At 45.6% G+C, this 18141-nt stretch overlaps 1 protein-coding gene across 3 annotated transcripts in view; it reads right to left on the reverse strand.

The window, feature by feature from the left end:
* Positions 1 to 884: 884 nt before the first annotated feature.
* fam13b (family with sequence similarity 13 member B) overlaps positions 885 to 18141 on the reverse strand; it is a 79583-nt gene continuing 62326 nt past the window's right edge. The window contains exons 11-24 of one of the 3 annotated variants that reach the window (XM_056440171.1): positions 16656 to 16744; positions 15912 to 15969; positions 15542 to 15671; positions 14987 to 15058; positions 13280 to 13547; positions 12977 to 13118; positions 12633 to 12714; positions 10806 to 10991; positions 9740 to 9954; positions 9223 to 9306; positions 7632 to 7727; positions 6997 to 7415; positions 6157 to 6258; positions 885 to 5033 (exon numbers count right to left, since the gene is read on the reverse strand). In XM_056440171.1, coding sequence (XP_056296146.1) covers positions 4910 to 5033; positions 6157 to 6258; positions 6997 to 7415; positions 7632 to 7727; positions 9223 to 9306; positions 9740 to 9954; positions 10806 to 10991; positions 12633 to 12714; positions 12977 to 13118; positions 13280 to 13547; positions 14987 to 15058; positions 15542 to 15671; positions 15912 to 15969; positions 16656 to 16744 — 2067 coding nt within the window. In that variant the 3' untranslated portion in view covers positions 885 to 4909. The remainder of the gene's footprint in view (positions 5034 to 6156; positions 6259 to 6996; positions 7416 to 7631; positions 7728 to 9222; positions 9307 to 9739; positions 9955 to 10805; positions 10992 to 12632; positions 12715 to 12976; positions 13119 to 13279; positions 13548 to 14986; positions 15059 to 15541; positions 15672 to 15911; positions 15970 to 16655; positions 16745 to 18141) is intronic. The other 2 variants (XM_056440172.1, XM_056440173.1) reach the window with 2 other exon arrangements.

Here is an 18141-nt window from a genome sequence, read left to right on the forward strand (position 1 = left end):
GCACTACTCTCTGCAGAGCCTTCCTGTCCTGAGCGGAGCAGTTGCCAAACCAGGCTGTGATGCTTCCTGTCAGGACGCTCTCTACAGCTCCAGAGTAGAAGGACTGAAGGATCCTCTGGGAAACTTTAAATTTCCTCAGCTGCCTGAGGTGGTAGAGGCGCTGCCTTGCCTTTCTCACCAGAGTGTCTGTGTTTGTTGACCATGTCAGATCCTCGGTGATGTGGACTCCCAGGTATTTATACCCGCTCACCCTCTCCACAGTAGTCCCGTTAATCCCCAGTGGTGAGTACGTCCTCTGTTGTTGTACCTTCCTAAAGTCCACAATCAGCTCCTTAGTTTTGGTGACATTCATGATGAGGCTGTTGTCCGGCACCAGAGTGACAGATCAGCAACTTCCTCCAGGTAGGCCTTCTCGTCGTTGTCGGAGATCAGGCCCACCACCACTGTGTCATCCGCAAACTTGATGATGGTGTTGGAGCTGAACCTGGCCACACAGTCATGTGTGTACAGGGAGTACAGTAGGGGGCTGAGGACGCAACCCTGGGGGGATCCTGTGTTCAGGGTGAGGGATTTGGAGGTGTGTCTGCCCACCCTGACCACCTGTGGCCTGGCGGTCAGGCGGTCATGACCCCCACCCCTCATGAGTTTGCAGGTATACATGAAAACCAGCCACAAGATCCAGTTTATGATTTAAAAAAATACTTTTAGTATTAACCGTTTGCACATCCTGGATAAGTAGATTTATTATTATACCACTATATCATGCCAATAATATATCTTTTCAAAAGTTGCTCTCATTGTTTGAATTTTTTCACCAGGTATTTATTTATTTAGTCTCTATAAATAAATAAATAAATAAATAAATAGTCTCTTGACACCACATGCCCGGTCAACAGTTTACTTTATTTGACTTAAGAATCAAGAGAACTGACGTGACAAGCTTGTCAATTTTATTTTTCACGTGTCAATGTTTGTTTTACCGATTTGTATTTTCTCCGCCTTTCTGTTCATGAAGGGAGAAAATGGGGAAAAAGCATTCACAAAGTAAGAAAACAATTATAGATACATACACACATACAATATATCGATGTGATCAAACACACAACCTGTAGATGACCTGCAGGGTGCAAGAAACCTCTGGTCCAAAGAATTTACAGCAGAATTCAATATCAAAGATGTCACAAATCTTATTTATCTGTCTTGAGAGCATCTTTAAGTAACTAGTTGTCCTTTAAAATGTGTATGATTTAAAAAAAGGGGGAACGAAATGACATGAAACACTTTACAGTAAATTATCTCATCCTGTCTGTTGCCGTCACGACACCCCAACATTTTGTTTTTCATAATTCTGAGGAGACATCTTTGACAGAAACCTGTGCCGTGAACTCCAGGTGTGTGACGCGAGGCGAGCCGTCGCCCACGGAGACGACGACATTACAGCTCACAGGGTGAATTTGACCACTCGGTTGCAGGCGCAACGTCAAACCAAGTTGTTTGAAATAAACTGAGGCGTCAAACAAATCCACGGCTCGCCTGGTTCGGCAAAAAAAGAAGAAGAAAAAAACCTACGAATTCAAAGAAAAGCCCTTCAGAGATTGATGCTGGATTGTTTCCACTCTTTTGAATCATGACAAATACTAGAACGTTTTCAGACGCGACATCTGGCTGGCTTATCCATCCCTATTCCCCTTTTAAAATGTGATGCTTATTTTGGTTTTTCAGCAGCGCCAACATGAACATTATGCTCACAACAGTGGTAGAAACACTTTATTTGTGACTGTGTGTGTCAGGCTGAAAACAAACAAAGAGTTTTGTACCTCGATTATTCACACAAAGTCAATCCCGCACATGACCCCGTGACCCCGATACTGTAAAACCTCCACGCAAAACTCGTGTTATTGCTGCTTCTTCATGGCACAAATGATATAAACAATACATCGTGTTATTCATACTATTATGTCGTCATTACCATGCAAGCTCACTACAGTACTGCGTCTATATTAGCTTATATTACACAGAGCGACAGAGCAGGTTCGTGTCGGGTCAGCCACACAGTGCCGGACTAACGTCTACAGCTGGTTTTACAGTTGGAGTTATACAAAAGGATTATTACTGTCATCACACAAAATAATGGTTATGATAGTTATATAGCAATATTTATAATCGTTTAAAAAAAAACACATTCTCAGCTCATCACAAATATAATGAACCAAAAGGGGGCCAAACATAATGTTTGCAATAATTTAAACAATTCTGACATTCATTCCTTCGGGTGTTTTTTTTTATTATTCTTTTTATATGTACACTATATATTTATATTTGTATAGTAGTGCTTAATTTTTAAAAATAAAAGGAAAAAAAACCAAAGGGCTGCATTCTGTGAATGCTGTGCAAATAACATCTTTTTACATGGACCCCCCCCCACACACACACACGCACACACACACACACGCGCGCTCCCTCGTTTTCTCCTCACAAACACAAAAAGATCAACAACCCCTCGACTCATTCGCAACTTTGATTTCAAACCATCGCGTCCGCCGACCGGCGAGCGACTGCAGTCGGCTGAGATTCCGACAGGGAAATGTACACCCGCGATTCAGGAAAAGAAAAGCACTACTTTGTCGTATTGGCCTTGAACGCCTCACGAGCAGCGCGCCACAGAGGTTCTGAGAATAGAACTCGTTTGGACCGAAAGCTGAAGCTATAAAGTTCAGCGATGGTTTAGAATCCCGCCACGACATCGTGGCCTCCGTCCGACACGAGACGACGCGGCCGGCGCGAGGAGGACGAACTCGTTGCCGTGCGCGACCTGGAAACCTCTGACCTCTAAACCTCTGACCTCTAAATCTCATCTGCCCTCATTTCACCCGCCAGCAGGAAATGAAACCACGCCGGGACCGAACCTTCCACCGAGGACCGAGACTCCGCCCCCTCCTGGGCTAACACGCTCATGAACCCTCAGCGCTTACTCGACAGTTGGGGGGGGGGGGGGGGGCAACGGACCGGTGGACCGGCCCAGAGCCCAGAGCTCCGTGTTCAGAACCGGTGCTGGCAGTGTTGGCACCTCATGGACACAAAACAAGCAAACATCAAGGACCACCAGAGATAAGTCAGTTACTCAGTAACAGTCATAGTGATATTCAGGAAACTCCGCCTGGCCGCGCCGATACCAAACACGGCCAGACGACCACTTCCTGTCGCCAGCATGCGTTTGGGTTCAAAAGAAACTGCAGCAACGTGGACCAGATACTGGCTCCTCTCCACAGCATTTATTACCCATAATCCCTCAGGACAAGTGAGGAGTGAAAAACAGGAGAGAGAAAAAGTACACAATTATTTTTTAGATTTCCGCAACAATTATATTCACCTACATCCTAAAATCTCCTAATCTCGAGTACAACCGTTTCCTATGAGCATCTGCAATCAAATGGTGCCTTTAAGCGCCATCGGAAATGTCTAAATCACCAGCGCTTATCGAGACGTTTGAGCGTAAGACGACTTTAAAGGAGTGTTTTCACCCGAGACGCTCATGGGAAACGAAGTTCAAAGTGACCGACCGTGTGTACATCTCATTTGACAAATATTGCCAAAAATAGAAGAAAGAAGAAGAAAAAAGAAACCCGAAAAAAATGCTGAATATCGAAAAAAACAAATGAAAAGGACAATCAGACTTCACAGGCGGCTCCACGGTCACACGGAGTGAACACATTTCTATTCCTCCTTTTTTTTCTTCGAGAAATACAACACGTTCTTTTTCATTCAAACGAAAACGTGAACAGCAGTGTCTCACAAACATGTATGTGTACAACTTCTTTTTCTTTTCTTTTCTTTTTTTACAAAAGATCACCACAAACTTGCTTTGAAACTTTATGAATGAATCTTAAAATCAGTCAGAAGGTGTGAAGCATCCGGGATGTCGAATGAAATTTGACCGATGGGAGTAAAATAAGCGATCGGCGAGCGCTTCGAGAGGCGGCGACTCCCCGAGAGCGGATAAAACGTCGGTCCTCGAGCGGTCCGATCGGATTCCTCAGCGCGGAGGAGAAAAAAACACAAAACGTGAAGAACAAAGTTCGACCGAAGAAAAAGTCATGAGCGTTTTAAAAAGTTGCGAATGTGTTTGTTTTTCTCAGGAGACGAGAAGACGAGTGATGAAGACAAACGGTGACGGGGATTCCTTCTCCTCCGTATCTCTAAACGGCGGATGAAGGAGGACCGGCCGAGGCTCGCGGGCGGCGCTGCATTCATGTGACGGGAAGACAGTTGGAAACCAAGGCGCCTCTAATGTCACCTTTTAAAAAGTGGTCGGTTAAACGAAGTTTGAGCAAAGTGGTAATGTCCACATTACTGACCGTCGCATATAAAGACTCATATAGAACAAATGTTATGATTTAGTGATCAAAATGACTAAAATCTGCTCAAAGCTCCGTCAACGCACATCGCTCACGGACGACGCTTTTCAGAAAAAAAATTATAAGCGACAAAAACAAAAACAGAGAGCAGCTAAAAGTCGTTTTTAGCACTTTAGTTTTTACTTTTTTCGCCATAAAGATTTGAAAAATGTGACCAATAAAGTGTTTAAACTACACTAGATGGATGTCGCCGCTGGTCAGAAAGACATCGCTCATACGAGGATTATCTTATCGGCGCTATTTGAAAAGTACCAACACTTTGGTTAAAATGCAGCTTTACACCATTTACTGGAAACGCTCCTTTAACCTCAAACAATATTTACATAGAAGTCAATTTAAGACACAAACTGTAACTGAGCTCCATCACATGAATGCAGCACACCAAGTGGAGGAGGCAAGTCATGTGATGTGTCCGACGGACCGACGGACGTCCTGGGCGTGTCCTCTCTGCGGTGGCGAGCGGCTGGTGCGTGGCAGCAGCAGTCGGAGGACGTCTAGATGGATTTGGAGGAGTCCTGTTTGCTGATGAGGACTTCCAGCAGCCGGAGTTTGGCTTTGATCCTCTTGTACTCCCGGTACTCCTCCAGCATCGGCACCCGGTCCTCCTTCTGCACATTCCTGCAGCGGGGGAGGGGAGACGGAGGAGAATAAGTCCTCCAGGCGACACGCGCTTTCACTTCCCCGACCGCGGCAGCGCCCGGTGAGCTGGACCTCAAACGGACGTTTGACTGGACCTCCGTCAGCTCGCTGCAGACGGCCCCACGCTGGGATCAGAATCAGGAAATTACAGATTTTTTAGGGGCGATTGCCCCACTGACTGCCCCACTTTTTGAAACTTGTGAAACAACATTTAACCTTTTGTTCAAAATAATATACTTATTAGGCTTACAGCATATGAGCAATTGTCATTAAATGGCAATAATAAGACTATTAGGCAGTAGCCTAATAGATTCTGGACCGGGTCATATAGGCCACAATGTTTTTGACAAGTTCATTAAATTATTAGAGGACATTATGGGGGCATGTTTTTGCATTTTTTTGCCCTCTGACATCAGGGGCAACATTATATTTCTTAAGGGCAGTTTTGCCCTTTGCCCTCGTGTATTTTCGACGCTGGTCAGAATACGCAATAGCCGAATATTGGCCCTTATCGGACAGATGTGGGACATTGTGCTTTATTCTGTATTTTGTCTCACAGCATCCAGGATGCTAGAATTATTTCATCTTGATCCTCCGTGATGTTTTGGACCCGTCTGGCCCCTCCTACGCCGCCCTGGTTGTGACGGGCCGTTAGCGAGGACCACTTTGGGTTCAACGTGTAGTTCCGTGCCACGTCACAGCAGTGAACGCCCAACGGTCACTTCATCTCTCATGTGTGGAGGAGTTTATGGCGACGCTCGAATACAAATGTTTACACCGGCTACACGGAATTGCATGTTTTTCAATTGAAGTTGTGCAACTTGTAAATGTCGATAACATCGCCGAGAAACACGACTTTTCCCAGGAAAGGTACTTCAGGGTACCGACTGACGGGCGTCTGTATGCATGCACAGACATTCCTGGTGAGCAATACTGCATCTCAGTCCACTTTCTGGGATAAATAACGGTTGAAAGATGAGACGGGTCATCCTCCACGCTGCGTGTCGATCCACCGCCATTCAGTTTCCAGGAGACGAGTTCCATCGAAGTCGTTATGCAGACGGTGTGAATTATGTTTGTGTGAGAACGTGAGTGGACTTACCTTCCATTATGCTGATAGAAATCTTCCTCAAACTCTCGGATGGTCTTCCTCATCTTCTTCTTCTCTGCTCTGGCCTTCCACAGCTGTTCCAGCAGCTCGGGCCTGGAGGACGATGGGATGCGAGGGAACGTGGTTACACATGTTGTCGTGACATCGAACCCACAGGGAAAGTTAAATCCCAGAGAGAGTGTCGTCCTGGCAGACGTCAGTTTCTTTTAAATCACATCACAGGCACGGAAATACCTAAATGTGTGGGAGTCATCACCGGACCGATAAATACAGAGAGAAAAGTCGGGCTGTGTTGGTGTGAGGGATCAGGATCGTGTCCAGGTGAGAGATCCGCATGTAAAAAACTGAGCCGACGAAGAGGATTAGAGGTTGGTGTGTGAGAGAGAGAGTAAGAGAGGGCGTATCACTCACCCTTGAAATATATACGGTAGACTATATACTACTGCCATATTATACTATGACCTATTTGTGATGTAATATATTATAATGAATCATGACCTTCTTTTGGACAGACGGACGCAGATTCAAGCAGTGACCCGAGTTTTAGTTTCTAAAATGTAAGAAAGTGAACGTATTAAAACGGGTCGAGGCGCGGAAGAGGAAAATAGATTTGATGCATTTGATTTCATGTTCAGACGTCGTTGACATATTATTCAGTGGGTTGAAAACGACGGTTCAAACAAAGGGAACACAGGAAGCAGCTCTCTGAAAAGCAGTTCAATGCTTCCTTTTCTTATTTTTGATGTTAAAAGAACACCAGCTTGTCTGTGTGTGTGTGTGTGTGTGTGTGTGTGTGTGTGTGTGTGTGTGTGTGTGTGTGTGTGTTCTTACATGGACGAGGCGTTGGAGCTGGACAGCCGCAGGTCGAGCGCCAGCTTCCCCGACCCCTCCTCCACCTTGGCTCTCATTGGACAATCGCTCTGCCCGTCAGGGTGGTTCCGGCTCCTCGTGGATCCTTCGGACGAGGTCACGAGGTCGACGGCCATGATGACCTCAGAGCTCTGCATCTCCCCTCCGCTGCTCTCTCCTTCCTCCTCCTCGTCGTCCTCTTCTTCCTCCTCCTCCTCCTCCCGCTCCTCCTCCTTGTCTTCTTCTTCTCCTCCTTCTCCTTCTCTCTCTTTCTGCTCCTCCTCCTCCTCCCCCTCCTCCTCCTCCTCCTCCTCCTCTTGGATCTCCTCCCAGAAATGAGCGGTTTCGCCCTCGATGATTGGTTGGAGGGTTTGAGTTCTTCTCTTACTGGAGGGGGACACCTGGGGGAGAGAGGAGAGATGAATGCGGGAGAAGGGTGTGTGTGTGTGTGTGTGTGTGTGTGTGCACTCATTTAATATGTAGTAAAGCAAGCGTGACAATAACAAGAACGAGTGAGTTAGTATTTAGTACACAGGACGTGTATTAATAAAATAAAAAGCTATCATGGCTAACAGATGCTAACATGGTGTAACCGGTGTGGTGTTGTGTGTACGGACCGTCAGAGGGGCGATGCTGACTCTGGTGAGCGTCTGTTTAACCAATCGGTAACGATCGTAGAGAGGCTTCACCACCAGATGCTCCTCTCTGGTCACCTGGGGGGGGGGGAGAGAGAGAGAGAGAGAGAGAGAGAGAGAGAGGTTAGAACATGTTTAAATGTGTGTTTCAGCTTCACAGGATGTAGGATGTTTGGCATGGGGTCGGGTCAGCCTCAGTAATTGCAGATGCACACAGAGAGACTCACAAATACAAACACACAGATTCACAGATGCGCACAAACAACAATTCACAAATATATTCGATTTACAAATGCACGCAGAAGGATTTACAAAAGCATTCCAATGCACGCGTGAATAAATTACGATTTGTTTGTTTGTGGATCGCTTCACATTTGTGTCCAGGTTTGGCTCCATCCGCAAATGCGTTTTTTCAGTGGCGGGCCGTGGGCCTGGGGCCTGGGCCTTCAGTGAGGTCCTACACAGTCCCACCCGAATTAATCCACCTCTTATTACTATCATTATGATGCCATGGCTCTAGACCAGGGCTGCTCAATACGTCGATCGCGGCGTAGTATTGGTAGATCGCATGACATAAAAAAAAATTGGCCCGCCCCCGTCATTTTCTCTATAGCACGTCTTTGTTCATTTATTAAACTAAACAGCCGTCTGATGTTGATCGTATCTACACAACAGCATGTCATTTCTCTCGGCTCTCCGTCTCGCGCTGCAGAATGCGCGATCGGGACGGAGAAAAGAAGAAAAAAGTCACTTGCACTAGTTTGTTCACTAAACAGGGCATTGTCGCACCCAAAGCAGATTTCAAGTATATGCTCGACCAAATCGACATCTTCTCCTCCTTCCGCCATTGTGGGTTGAAAACAGCTTTGTAGTCCGCGAATTAATTCCTTTATCAAATTCAGTTTCCTAGTTCTGAGGTTTTGCATCTACCTGCCCATAGGACCCGCCTCTCAATATTGGTAATCCAATCAAAAGACCTGCAGCACTCCGCCTGCTAGCTGGCTCCTGTGCCGGTTCCGGGGCCTTCTAGAAGGCCTAGAGGAGCCAACTCTAAAGCTGATTGGTTGACACAACATCGTCATTCCCATTCACTTGAAGCTACCAGCGCCTTCAATGTTGATTCTGAAGGCCTAAGGGCAGATGTTAGCCCCCTGGCAACACACGATGGCTGAATATGATTGGATAAAAGATCTAACATAAAGACCAGCCCTCCAAATCTCAACCTGGCGCTGGCAGCAGCGCAACCAAGAGGAACGCTATGAAATTAAGAGAATAACTCTTACTCTGGGAAATAATTGAATACATATTTGTGGGGAAATATATTTAGAAAAAAATATATATTCTGATGATGTTTAGGCCAGCAGAGAAGGCCTTGCTGGCCCTGACGGCCCGCCACTGCGTTTTTTTCAACATAGACCTATCTGTAGCCAATCAGATGTCGCCCTCATTTTCAACCAATCACATGAGCGCATCCCCCCCCCCCTCCCCTCTCCACGAATCTCCCAGCGTTACAGTTTGCGCAATTTGCAATTATCGAGACTGATCTGACCCCTCGGTTGGTTTGGCGACTTACGGGTCGACCGTGCAGGCCCTCGTAGTGCAGCAGGTTCTTCTGCAGGACCGTCTTCTCACAGGACAGCTGCTCCTTGGTCATCTTCTAGAGGGACGCACACAGGACATCGTGTAATAGTGCATCAGTAATAAACACTGCGCACGGTTTCATGTGACGTCTCCATGCCGCATGGGATGACCCAACAAAGTGTCGCCCGCGAGTCTCTCCGTCTCAATCGTACACTTCTCATTTTTGAACGAGCTCCTATTTCTGCCGACATGACGAGTATTTGCATTTTATAATTACTATTCTATAACATTGTACTTTTGAATTCCAGCATGTTCTATGAACCCAAATACCCCAAAAGGGAAACACGTCGACTGTTTTATCTTCTCCTTGAAGGCGGGAATGTCGACGTAATGCCAAAAACATCCGCCGATCTTTCTCCTCTTTAAAGCACCGGCACCGGCAAAAATACATTGTCCTGACTCCAATGAGTCCAGTCTCTAATCAACGAGGGGAATTGAACCGAGCTCACCTTGATGTCATCAGGCCAGCCGTCCTCCTGCTTCTTCCCTTTGACCCGGTGCTGGATCAGCTCCAGTGTCTCCTCCCGGGTGGGGCCCTGGCCCTTCATCTCTCCTGCTGCGTCGAGAGCGCCTTGGTCCAGCGTGGAGCCGAAGCTCTTGGGCAAGGTGTTGCTCCGAGGACGAGTCAGGGGCCCGAGCTCGCTCTCGGCGCGGTGTTTGGCATCTGGGGAAGGAGGAGCACAGCGATGAGGGAGGAGGAGGAAGAGAGATGAACGAACGGGGAGGCGATAGAGAAGGTAGAGAACGGAGGATGGAACCAGGACGAGAACGCGCCGAGAGACGGAGCGTGAAGCATTTTCACTGGATGATCGGACATGCAGGAGGGAGTCTGGTTACAGTCAGTCACAGTGTGAGGAACACACACACACACACACACACACACACACAAACACACACACAATCTCTCACACACACTCTCACACACACACACTCACAAACACACACACAATCTCTCACACACACACTCTCACACACACACACAGCATCTGGCTGCACAAAAAACATTCGAGTCGGTCTGATGGTTATAGACAGACGTACGGCTGCCTGTTGGATATTATCTCTAGATATATCCTGTATATATATATTTATATCCATATATATATATGTATATACAATATATATATACATATATATATATATGTATATATATATATATACATACACAATATATATATACACATATATACTATATACATATATATATATACCTATATATATGCCTGCAATGTAAGGTTTTTGAGGACATTAATAGTCAAATTAAACAAGAACAAATTTATTAAATCTCAGTCGTCAAAAAAAGTCACAAACTAAACAAACTTATCAACACCCCGATGAAAACAAATAAAAGTGGAAAATTAAAAAAAACTGGTCACACTCTGGCGCGATACCTCGTTAAAATGTCTCGTCCCAACATGCTTTCAACAGGAAACACACCGAAACAAAGAAGCAAGACGCTCTCACAGTGCCGCCTCAGTAGTGTATGTAATGTCTACTTACTGAGGGGTTGGTACTTACTGAGGTGATACGGTCTAGAGCTCAGGCCTGAGTAGGGGTGGAGCGGGGGGGTGAGTGTGTGATGGGGGGGTGAGCAGATAGAGGAGGAGGGGGGGGAAGGGGAGGAGGGAGCATGGTGGCGTCTGTATGAATGGAGCAAAGCCTGGTGCCTCAGCGTGCTTCTGGGTAAAAGGTGGTGCTGGCGTCCTGGTTGGCCGATCAGTCAATCAATCAATCAATCGGTCGGTTGGGCGATAGGAGGAGGAGGAGGAGGGAGGAAAGTGGAGAGCGGGTGCTCGCGTTATTGTTGTTTTTCAATTTTGATTTGAAACAGAGAGCGAGAGAGAGAGAGAGAAATGTCTCGGCCAATGCGTTCTCCCACAAGGAGAGCCGTCCCCTCACATAGAGAGAGAGGGCGGGCGAGTGTCATGGGGTTTGTTCAGTTTGGTGAAACGGTGTCAAAGTTTGGAAAACTATTCACGTACATCAGATTTGTCATATTTTACACTCCGGTCTTCGAGGAACACGTTTATCGAAAGACAAAATTCTGATCATAAAGTTGATTCATTTGTAGTTTTAATCAAAGTTCCGAGACGTTTACAAATATTATTAGGGATGCACCGATCTGATCGGCGCCGATCCATATCGGCCGATATTCCCATTATCGGTTTTGATCGGCGTTCTCAAAACAGCCGATCAGATGACGTAACATCTGCGAGAACTATCAGACGTTTCAATCGCGGCGCAACGGAGACGATGCGCCCGGCGAGGGCCGCAGAGTGAGAGGTCCACGAGGGGATCCTCACCACCGAGCGGCGTCCCCGTCCCCCGAGTTGAATCTCTGGGTCGACTCAGCCGACTCTCACATGTCTGCCCCTAGAGACTGATGCTCACGGTAAACGCATTCGATCGGGAGCCCGTGAGGGTTTTGAGAAAGTTAGCGGAAGGATTTAAGTGACAGCATCCGGTTTTGCAAAGTTAGCGGAAAGAACCACGTGAAACAACATCCGTTTTTCAAAATAAGATGACGACAAATCATACACTAACATATAAAAGTAAACAATGAACTGATTTTGTATCTTTATAGATCGTTTCTGAGATTTAGCTTAAATTATGCTAACATTAAAACATGTTTACTGTACCAAGGAAGAGTTTATAAAAATAAGTCAGACTTTTGTATGTTAAAAAAAGTCCTGTAAATAGATTTCCCCAAGAGTTCCAGGAAATGAATGATGCAGATGTGTTCCATACATATCTGAAATTCCCTATAATAGCAATCAAACAATTTTAATGTATCAATTAGGACATTTTTCAAAGTAAAAGTGAAAGAAATCGGTAATTTCTTTAATGTTTGAGTTGCTTTATATATGTATTTCCTCATAGTCCTAGGCAATAATGCTACACAATAAATAGAATGCTTCAATCGACACCGTGATCGGTGATCGGTATTATCGGATCGGCAGATACTGATTTCAGTGATCGGTGATCGGCACCAAAAACCTGATCGGTGCATCTCTAAATATTATGCATCCGTTCGTGTCAAACTTAAAGTCTCATCCATCGTTTCACCTCACTGAACTCACTGCAGATGTAATGAATGTGGGTTCACGCGTGTGAGAGCCCCGTCGGCCCCCTGGCGTGTGCGTGTCTGCATGTATGTGTGAGACCAGCATGCAATGCAATGTTGTTACAAAGGTCAGAGGTTAGGAGTGGGGAGGGTCAAGCTGTCCAGCATGGAACAGGATGGCACACAGACACTCTAACCCCGACACACACACACAAATACACACACACACACACACACACACACAAATGCACGTTCACAGGAAAAAGAGCTGGTTGTTCTACCTTTAATCTGCCTGCGGATCTTTGTGAGGTCGGTCATCCATTTGAGGACTTTGGGGTTCGCTGCCTTGTCTCCGTGAGAGGGCTGCGGGGAGAAGAGGAGGGGAGAGGGTTAGCCGATGAAAAGGTCACGGCAACAACTTCGGCACTGGTTTTTATATAAAAGAGACTCATTAAGTCTTAAAGATGTATCTTGTCGTTCAAGTATCAAGAGGAAGAGAGAGCGAAATATAGCGAAATAAAGAAAGGAGAAGGTTGTGAATAGAGGGAGTACAAGTGGTTGGCAGTGTGCCGGATTTAAAAAAGTCATATTCCTGCTCAATATCAGTTCAGATTCCCCTTTGTACCTTATAGTTCCTTTCCTTCTCAAATTGCTCGTCAAACTGCTTAATTTTCTTTTTCAGGTGCTGAAGTTTCTTGGTGAGTTGATGGGTCACCGAGTCGCCTCCTCTCATCGCCTCTTTGGAGCCAAACGACGCTCGCCGGGGCCTGGAGGGACAGAGGACACGTTCAGGTGGATGGAAACAACACACAGGTCTGCTCTAACTTGCAAGAAAAGGACTCGAGGTGTGCTTGCAGACTTTAGACACATAGAGACACCAGTTAGTGACCAGTGAGTGAGCGCGCTGGATGTGTGCGCCTCCTCGTACCTCTGTGCTTTGGTGGGGGAGGTGGCATCCGGGTCTTGCTGCAGGAATCGCTGGGCACCGTGCGCTCCGAAGTCGAGGAAGCGCCGCGCCAGGAGGTGAGGGTGAGAGAGGGCGAGGGAGGCTTCCTGCCCTCCCTCCCCCACGTCCTCCTCGCCATCGTCCTCCAGCAGCAGAGGAGGGAGGGTGACCATGCGGCCGGCGAGCGGCGAGAGCTGAGCCTCTCCGCTCTCGCTGTCGTCCTGCCAGGGTTTGAAAGCGGGGACGGGGTCTGGAGAGGGGAGGGGGGGCAACAAAGAGAGGAGCGAATCAGAGCAAAGGAGACAAAAGACACGTGTCATAATGTGTAAAAATCAATGTAAGTGTATCACACGTGAGGTACAGATCATTCAAACACGACATGGGACAATCAAACAACATTCATTTTCTTCGTCGATGCCCCGCTGAGTCCCTGTAACCACCGTTAGAGGGACCCAGCGGGGCAGTGATGGAGAGAATTAATGTTGTCAGCGATATGCTAATGAGGGGAAAAAGGAGGGGGGGGAGGGGGAGTCAAGGTGATAACAAGACAGGGGCGAGAAACAGAGAGTGTCAGAGAGGAAAGGTTTCCCGATGGATCCAGTGAACCTGTCGCAAAGCGTGAAGAGCAAAGATGGGAAGAAAAAGAGTCCACCGGCTTTGTTAGAAGAGCGTCTCGCATGCGAGGACCTGGTCATGATCAGTATTCACACAAGCACGTTTAGACGTGTCATAATATATTAATAAAGCTTCCAATCCAAACCAGCGAGTAACCACAAAAATAAAATAAAAAATGAAGGGTGCTCTGATCAATCGGACACCGGTCGATATCGGACAATATTCGCACACACACACACACCCTAAAGGTTTGTCTAACAGCATCTGGCTGCGGTGTTGTTGTGTGACCCGTCACGGCTTTGTTTGGTGTAGTGAGGGGTCGTCTTCACAGCAGTGTTGGAGGATCTTTGTATGAAAGGGGCCAATAAGAAAGAGTGGAATATGTTGCACATGTTGCCGGCCAGTAAATAAGCAGTTGCTAATACATGATACTTTCTCATTACCTTCGCATTGAAAATGCCGGAAGGTTATGTTTTGATCGCCGTGTATTTATTTATTTGTATGCGTGTTATTCGCAAATCTCAAAAAGTATTGAACCGAATCGCATGAAATTTGGTTGGATGATTGTTTATTATCCGGGGACCAGTTGATTAGATTTTGGGATCGATCGGGTCAAAGGTCATGAACAGGTCAAAATCTTTCGCAGAACTCAAAAAGTATTGAACCGAATCGCATGAAATTTGGTGGGATGATTGGTTATTATCCGGGGACCATTTGATTATATTTTGGGATCAATCGGGTCAAAGGTCAAGGTCATGGAAAGGTCAAACTCTTTTTTTTACCATAGCACGATACATTTTTGTCCAATTGGCATGCAACTAATGCCAAAATGTTCATAATTCAATGCCCAATCTTGTGATATGCGAAGGTATGCGCTCTACCGAGTGCCCATTCTAGTTTCTTAATTTGAATACTGCAATGCGAATAGTTAAATAAATATATAATGCCAAACGATCAAACGAAGGCTTCAAATAGATCCTGTGGTCGGCCATAGAAATCCTGATCGAAGCACCCTTATTTAAAAAAACAATGCAAAAGGGAAGCAGGTTGGCTGGTGGACATTAAACTACTCACCGTGGCCATCTTTTTGCAGATGCATACATGAGAAGTCTATGGGAGGGAGGTGGAGATGGGAGGGGGGTGATACTGTTCGGATGGAATGAGGACAAGAGGGAAGAAGAAGAAGAAGAAGAAGAAGAAGGAGAAGGAGAAGAACAAGAAGAAGAACAAGAAGAAGAAGAGGAGCTGTGAGGTCATTCATAACTTCACTTTTGAAGTTTTACCTGAGGAATACTTGATAATTAAATAATAAACAGAATTGTAGGTGACAACTCACAAAGTACATTTAGAAGATTTTTTAAAATTCAATATACAAAATGGTTTTTTTAAAACAACAACATTAATGTTGACTGACTTTTAATCTTAAATGTTACAAACAAATATAGCAGAATAACTGCATTTTGCCAATTGGGAGAAATATTATTATTGTTTGTCCATATTGGACTTGGATTCAGTGTTTTCTAGAAAAAAATAAAATAAATCACATTCAATCAGAGAACCATGGGAACGGTCGGTTTGCTGTGGAACCTTTACTTCTGTGATCCAGTGACTGGACACTATTTCTCCTACCTTCCCATTGGCTGTCAGGGAAGAGTTGGAGGTGGGGGTTGTGGCCAGACTTGGGTTGGCATGGCGACGGGTGGTTCCTGTTGGTCTTGCTGGTGTTGGCATTCTGATCACAGCGGCATGAACCCGGATCCTGGAGGAGGAGGAGAAAGAGAGAATAAAGACACATTGTAGGGAATGACGGGAACAAAAGAAAACAAACATTCCAGATGAAGGTGAAAAAGCAGTGAGGCGGAGAGATAACTTAATTAAAAGTGAACAAAGGATGGACAGATACTGGAACAAATGGAATACGCTGCCTTCTCTGCTTGTAATTAAAATGAAATCAACCCAGAAATCATGTTAGTGCCAGCACACACACATCGCTACTTACACAGCTTATGGTGTTGGTCTGAATCTGCTCCATGTTGTCACAGGGTTGATTGTCCGGCCTGAAACCACAAACAGGAAACATAAGATACACTTCAACAAATAGCTAGGACTCAAAGTAAAGTCGTTGTTTATTGCTATGTAAATAAATCAAGTGGAAACACGTAAGTGTTTACAGCAAGCCGAGTCAAAGCTTTAAGCAAAACCAAAACCATCGGGGACGCACTCTTGGCAGAACAATTTCATGATGACGAATTTGGAGATTGCAAAGTACTTTACTCATAATCCTTCAACTCTGTTTTGAGCCCGCTGAGGAGGAGACGCAGCTTCAGCTGCTGTCTCACATGTGTTGCAACTGCAATCTACACCGTGTCTCGTGATTGTTCGATCCTGCTGAGGAACGTTGACCCTCTTTCCTCTGAATAAATGAGAAATGTAATCATTGGCCGCCTTTCACGATTCAACATGGCGTGACACACACACACCGACCGCAGTACAATAAGTCTGCTTGTTAACCGTCGGAGGTGTGATACGGTGTGACTTGTCGGACTGCAAGGGAGTGAGTGTGAGTTAATGTGTGTTTTGTGTGTGCGTGAGAGAGAGAGAGAGAGAGACAGACAGAGAAAAGTTTGTTTCAAAATAAAATGTAGCCTCACATGATCTCACTCTGATAACTTTGGTGGTATATATTCTTGATATAAAAGGTCAACAACGTTTTGCAAGCAGACTGGCAGTCCGCCCAGCTCACCTGGCAGTGTTGATGTTATTCTCAGCATCTCTGGCATCCAGGTCCATCCCCGAGCTCTCCTCCAGGGCGGCGCCTGAGTCAAATGAATCCTGGGAGAAAGCAACAGAAAGAATTCACGATGAATTTGATAGTTCTTATGAATAAGAAATTAGAAACGTAAGAGCAGAGCCAGTGACATTAAAAGGCAAGAATATAAATCAGACATAAACAGGTGCATTTTATTTTTCAAAACTACACACATCATGTTTCCTTTTGGCTTTAAGGGGGCACTGGGTTTTTGTATTTTTAATTAAATGGTAGGAATCCAGCACAAATAAATATTGAATCGCGCCCCTCTGCACATTAACTCTCATAAAGCTTACACCACAATTACCAAGGAAGCAATGGGCTAATCTTTTACATAAATATCTATAATGAGTAATATCTTTAATAATTCTTAACTTATCCCGCTAACCCTTTAAAGTGCAAACCTGAAAGCAAAACAAAGTCCAAGCGAAGAGGTTTTTCCCATCGCAACTGTGAACCAAAGTTGATTTTATTGTGGTCATATCTAACGCTGCTGCTTTATTGATGATTTAGGGCTCTGTACATGCACTCTGACGTGTTTGTGTTGGGTTTGTCAGAAAATAAAAGCTGCGGTGGACATGAAGGAGTTCTGTTGAAGAGCAGGAGGAGGACCGATGAGTGAATGTGAGCTGCTGCACAACAAGCACATGTGACATTGGTACTCAAACTGTGATGTAGAGAGAGTACATGGTGAGTGTGTCATCGGACCCTATGAGACGACATGGATCCTATCTGCCTGATGGATCAACGAGGTCTGGGTCGTGGAATTCCTGCTCCTGACTACGCCACTGCCCTGTTGAGACTCCGCCCACTGTTGAGACTCCGCCCACTCCTCCTCTCTACCTCCACCTGCCTGATAGATCGTGGAGGTCTCCATCGTGGAATATGCCTACTACGAACTATTCATACACTCTGTCATATTCATTGAATGTATTTTAACTCTAAATCTGTCCTTCTGTACACATTACATCTATTGTTCTGTCCATCCTGGAGAGGGATCCTCCTCTTGCTCTCCTGAAGGTTTCTTCCATTTTCTCCCCCTGAAGGGTTATTTGGGAGTTTTTCCTGGTCCGATGTGAGGTTTTGGGGCAGGGATGTCTATGTGTACAGATTGTAAAGCACTCCGAGACAAATTTGTAATTTGTGAAATTGGGCTATACAAATAAACTGAATTGCTGTCATTCTTTGGTTCTCTGCTGATCTATTTAAGGAGGTGGACTATTGTTTAAAGAGGTGACAGGTTCCTCATTAGTCATGGGGCCATGTTGTCTGCTGCTCATCTCTCTCCAGCCGACTGGCCACTGAGGCTCAAGGAGGGTGGGGATATGAGCATTGAGGGGATTTTAATTTCAGCTGTAGCTGGGCTTACAAAAAAGTGTATATAAAATAAATATGACTCGGCCGTATCAAACATTTCTTC

The sequence above is a fragment of the Pseudoliparis swirei genome, chromosome 19 (genome assembly GCF_029220125.1).
Source record: "Pseudoliparis swirei isolate HS2019 ecotype Mariana Trench chromosome 19, NWPU_hadal_v1, whole genome shotgun sequence".
Lineage (NCBI taxonomy): Eukaryota > Metazoa > Chordata > Actinopteri > Perciformes > Liparidae > Pseudoliparis > Pseudoliparis swirei.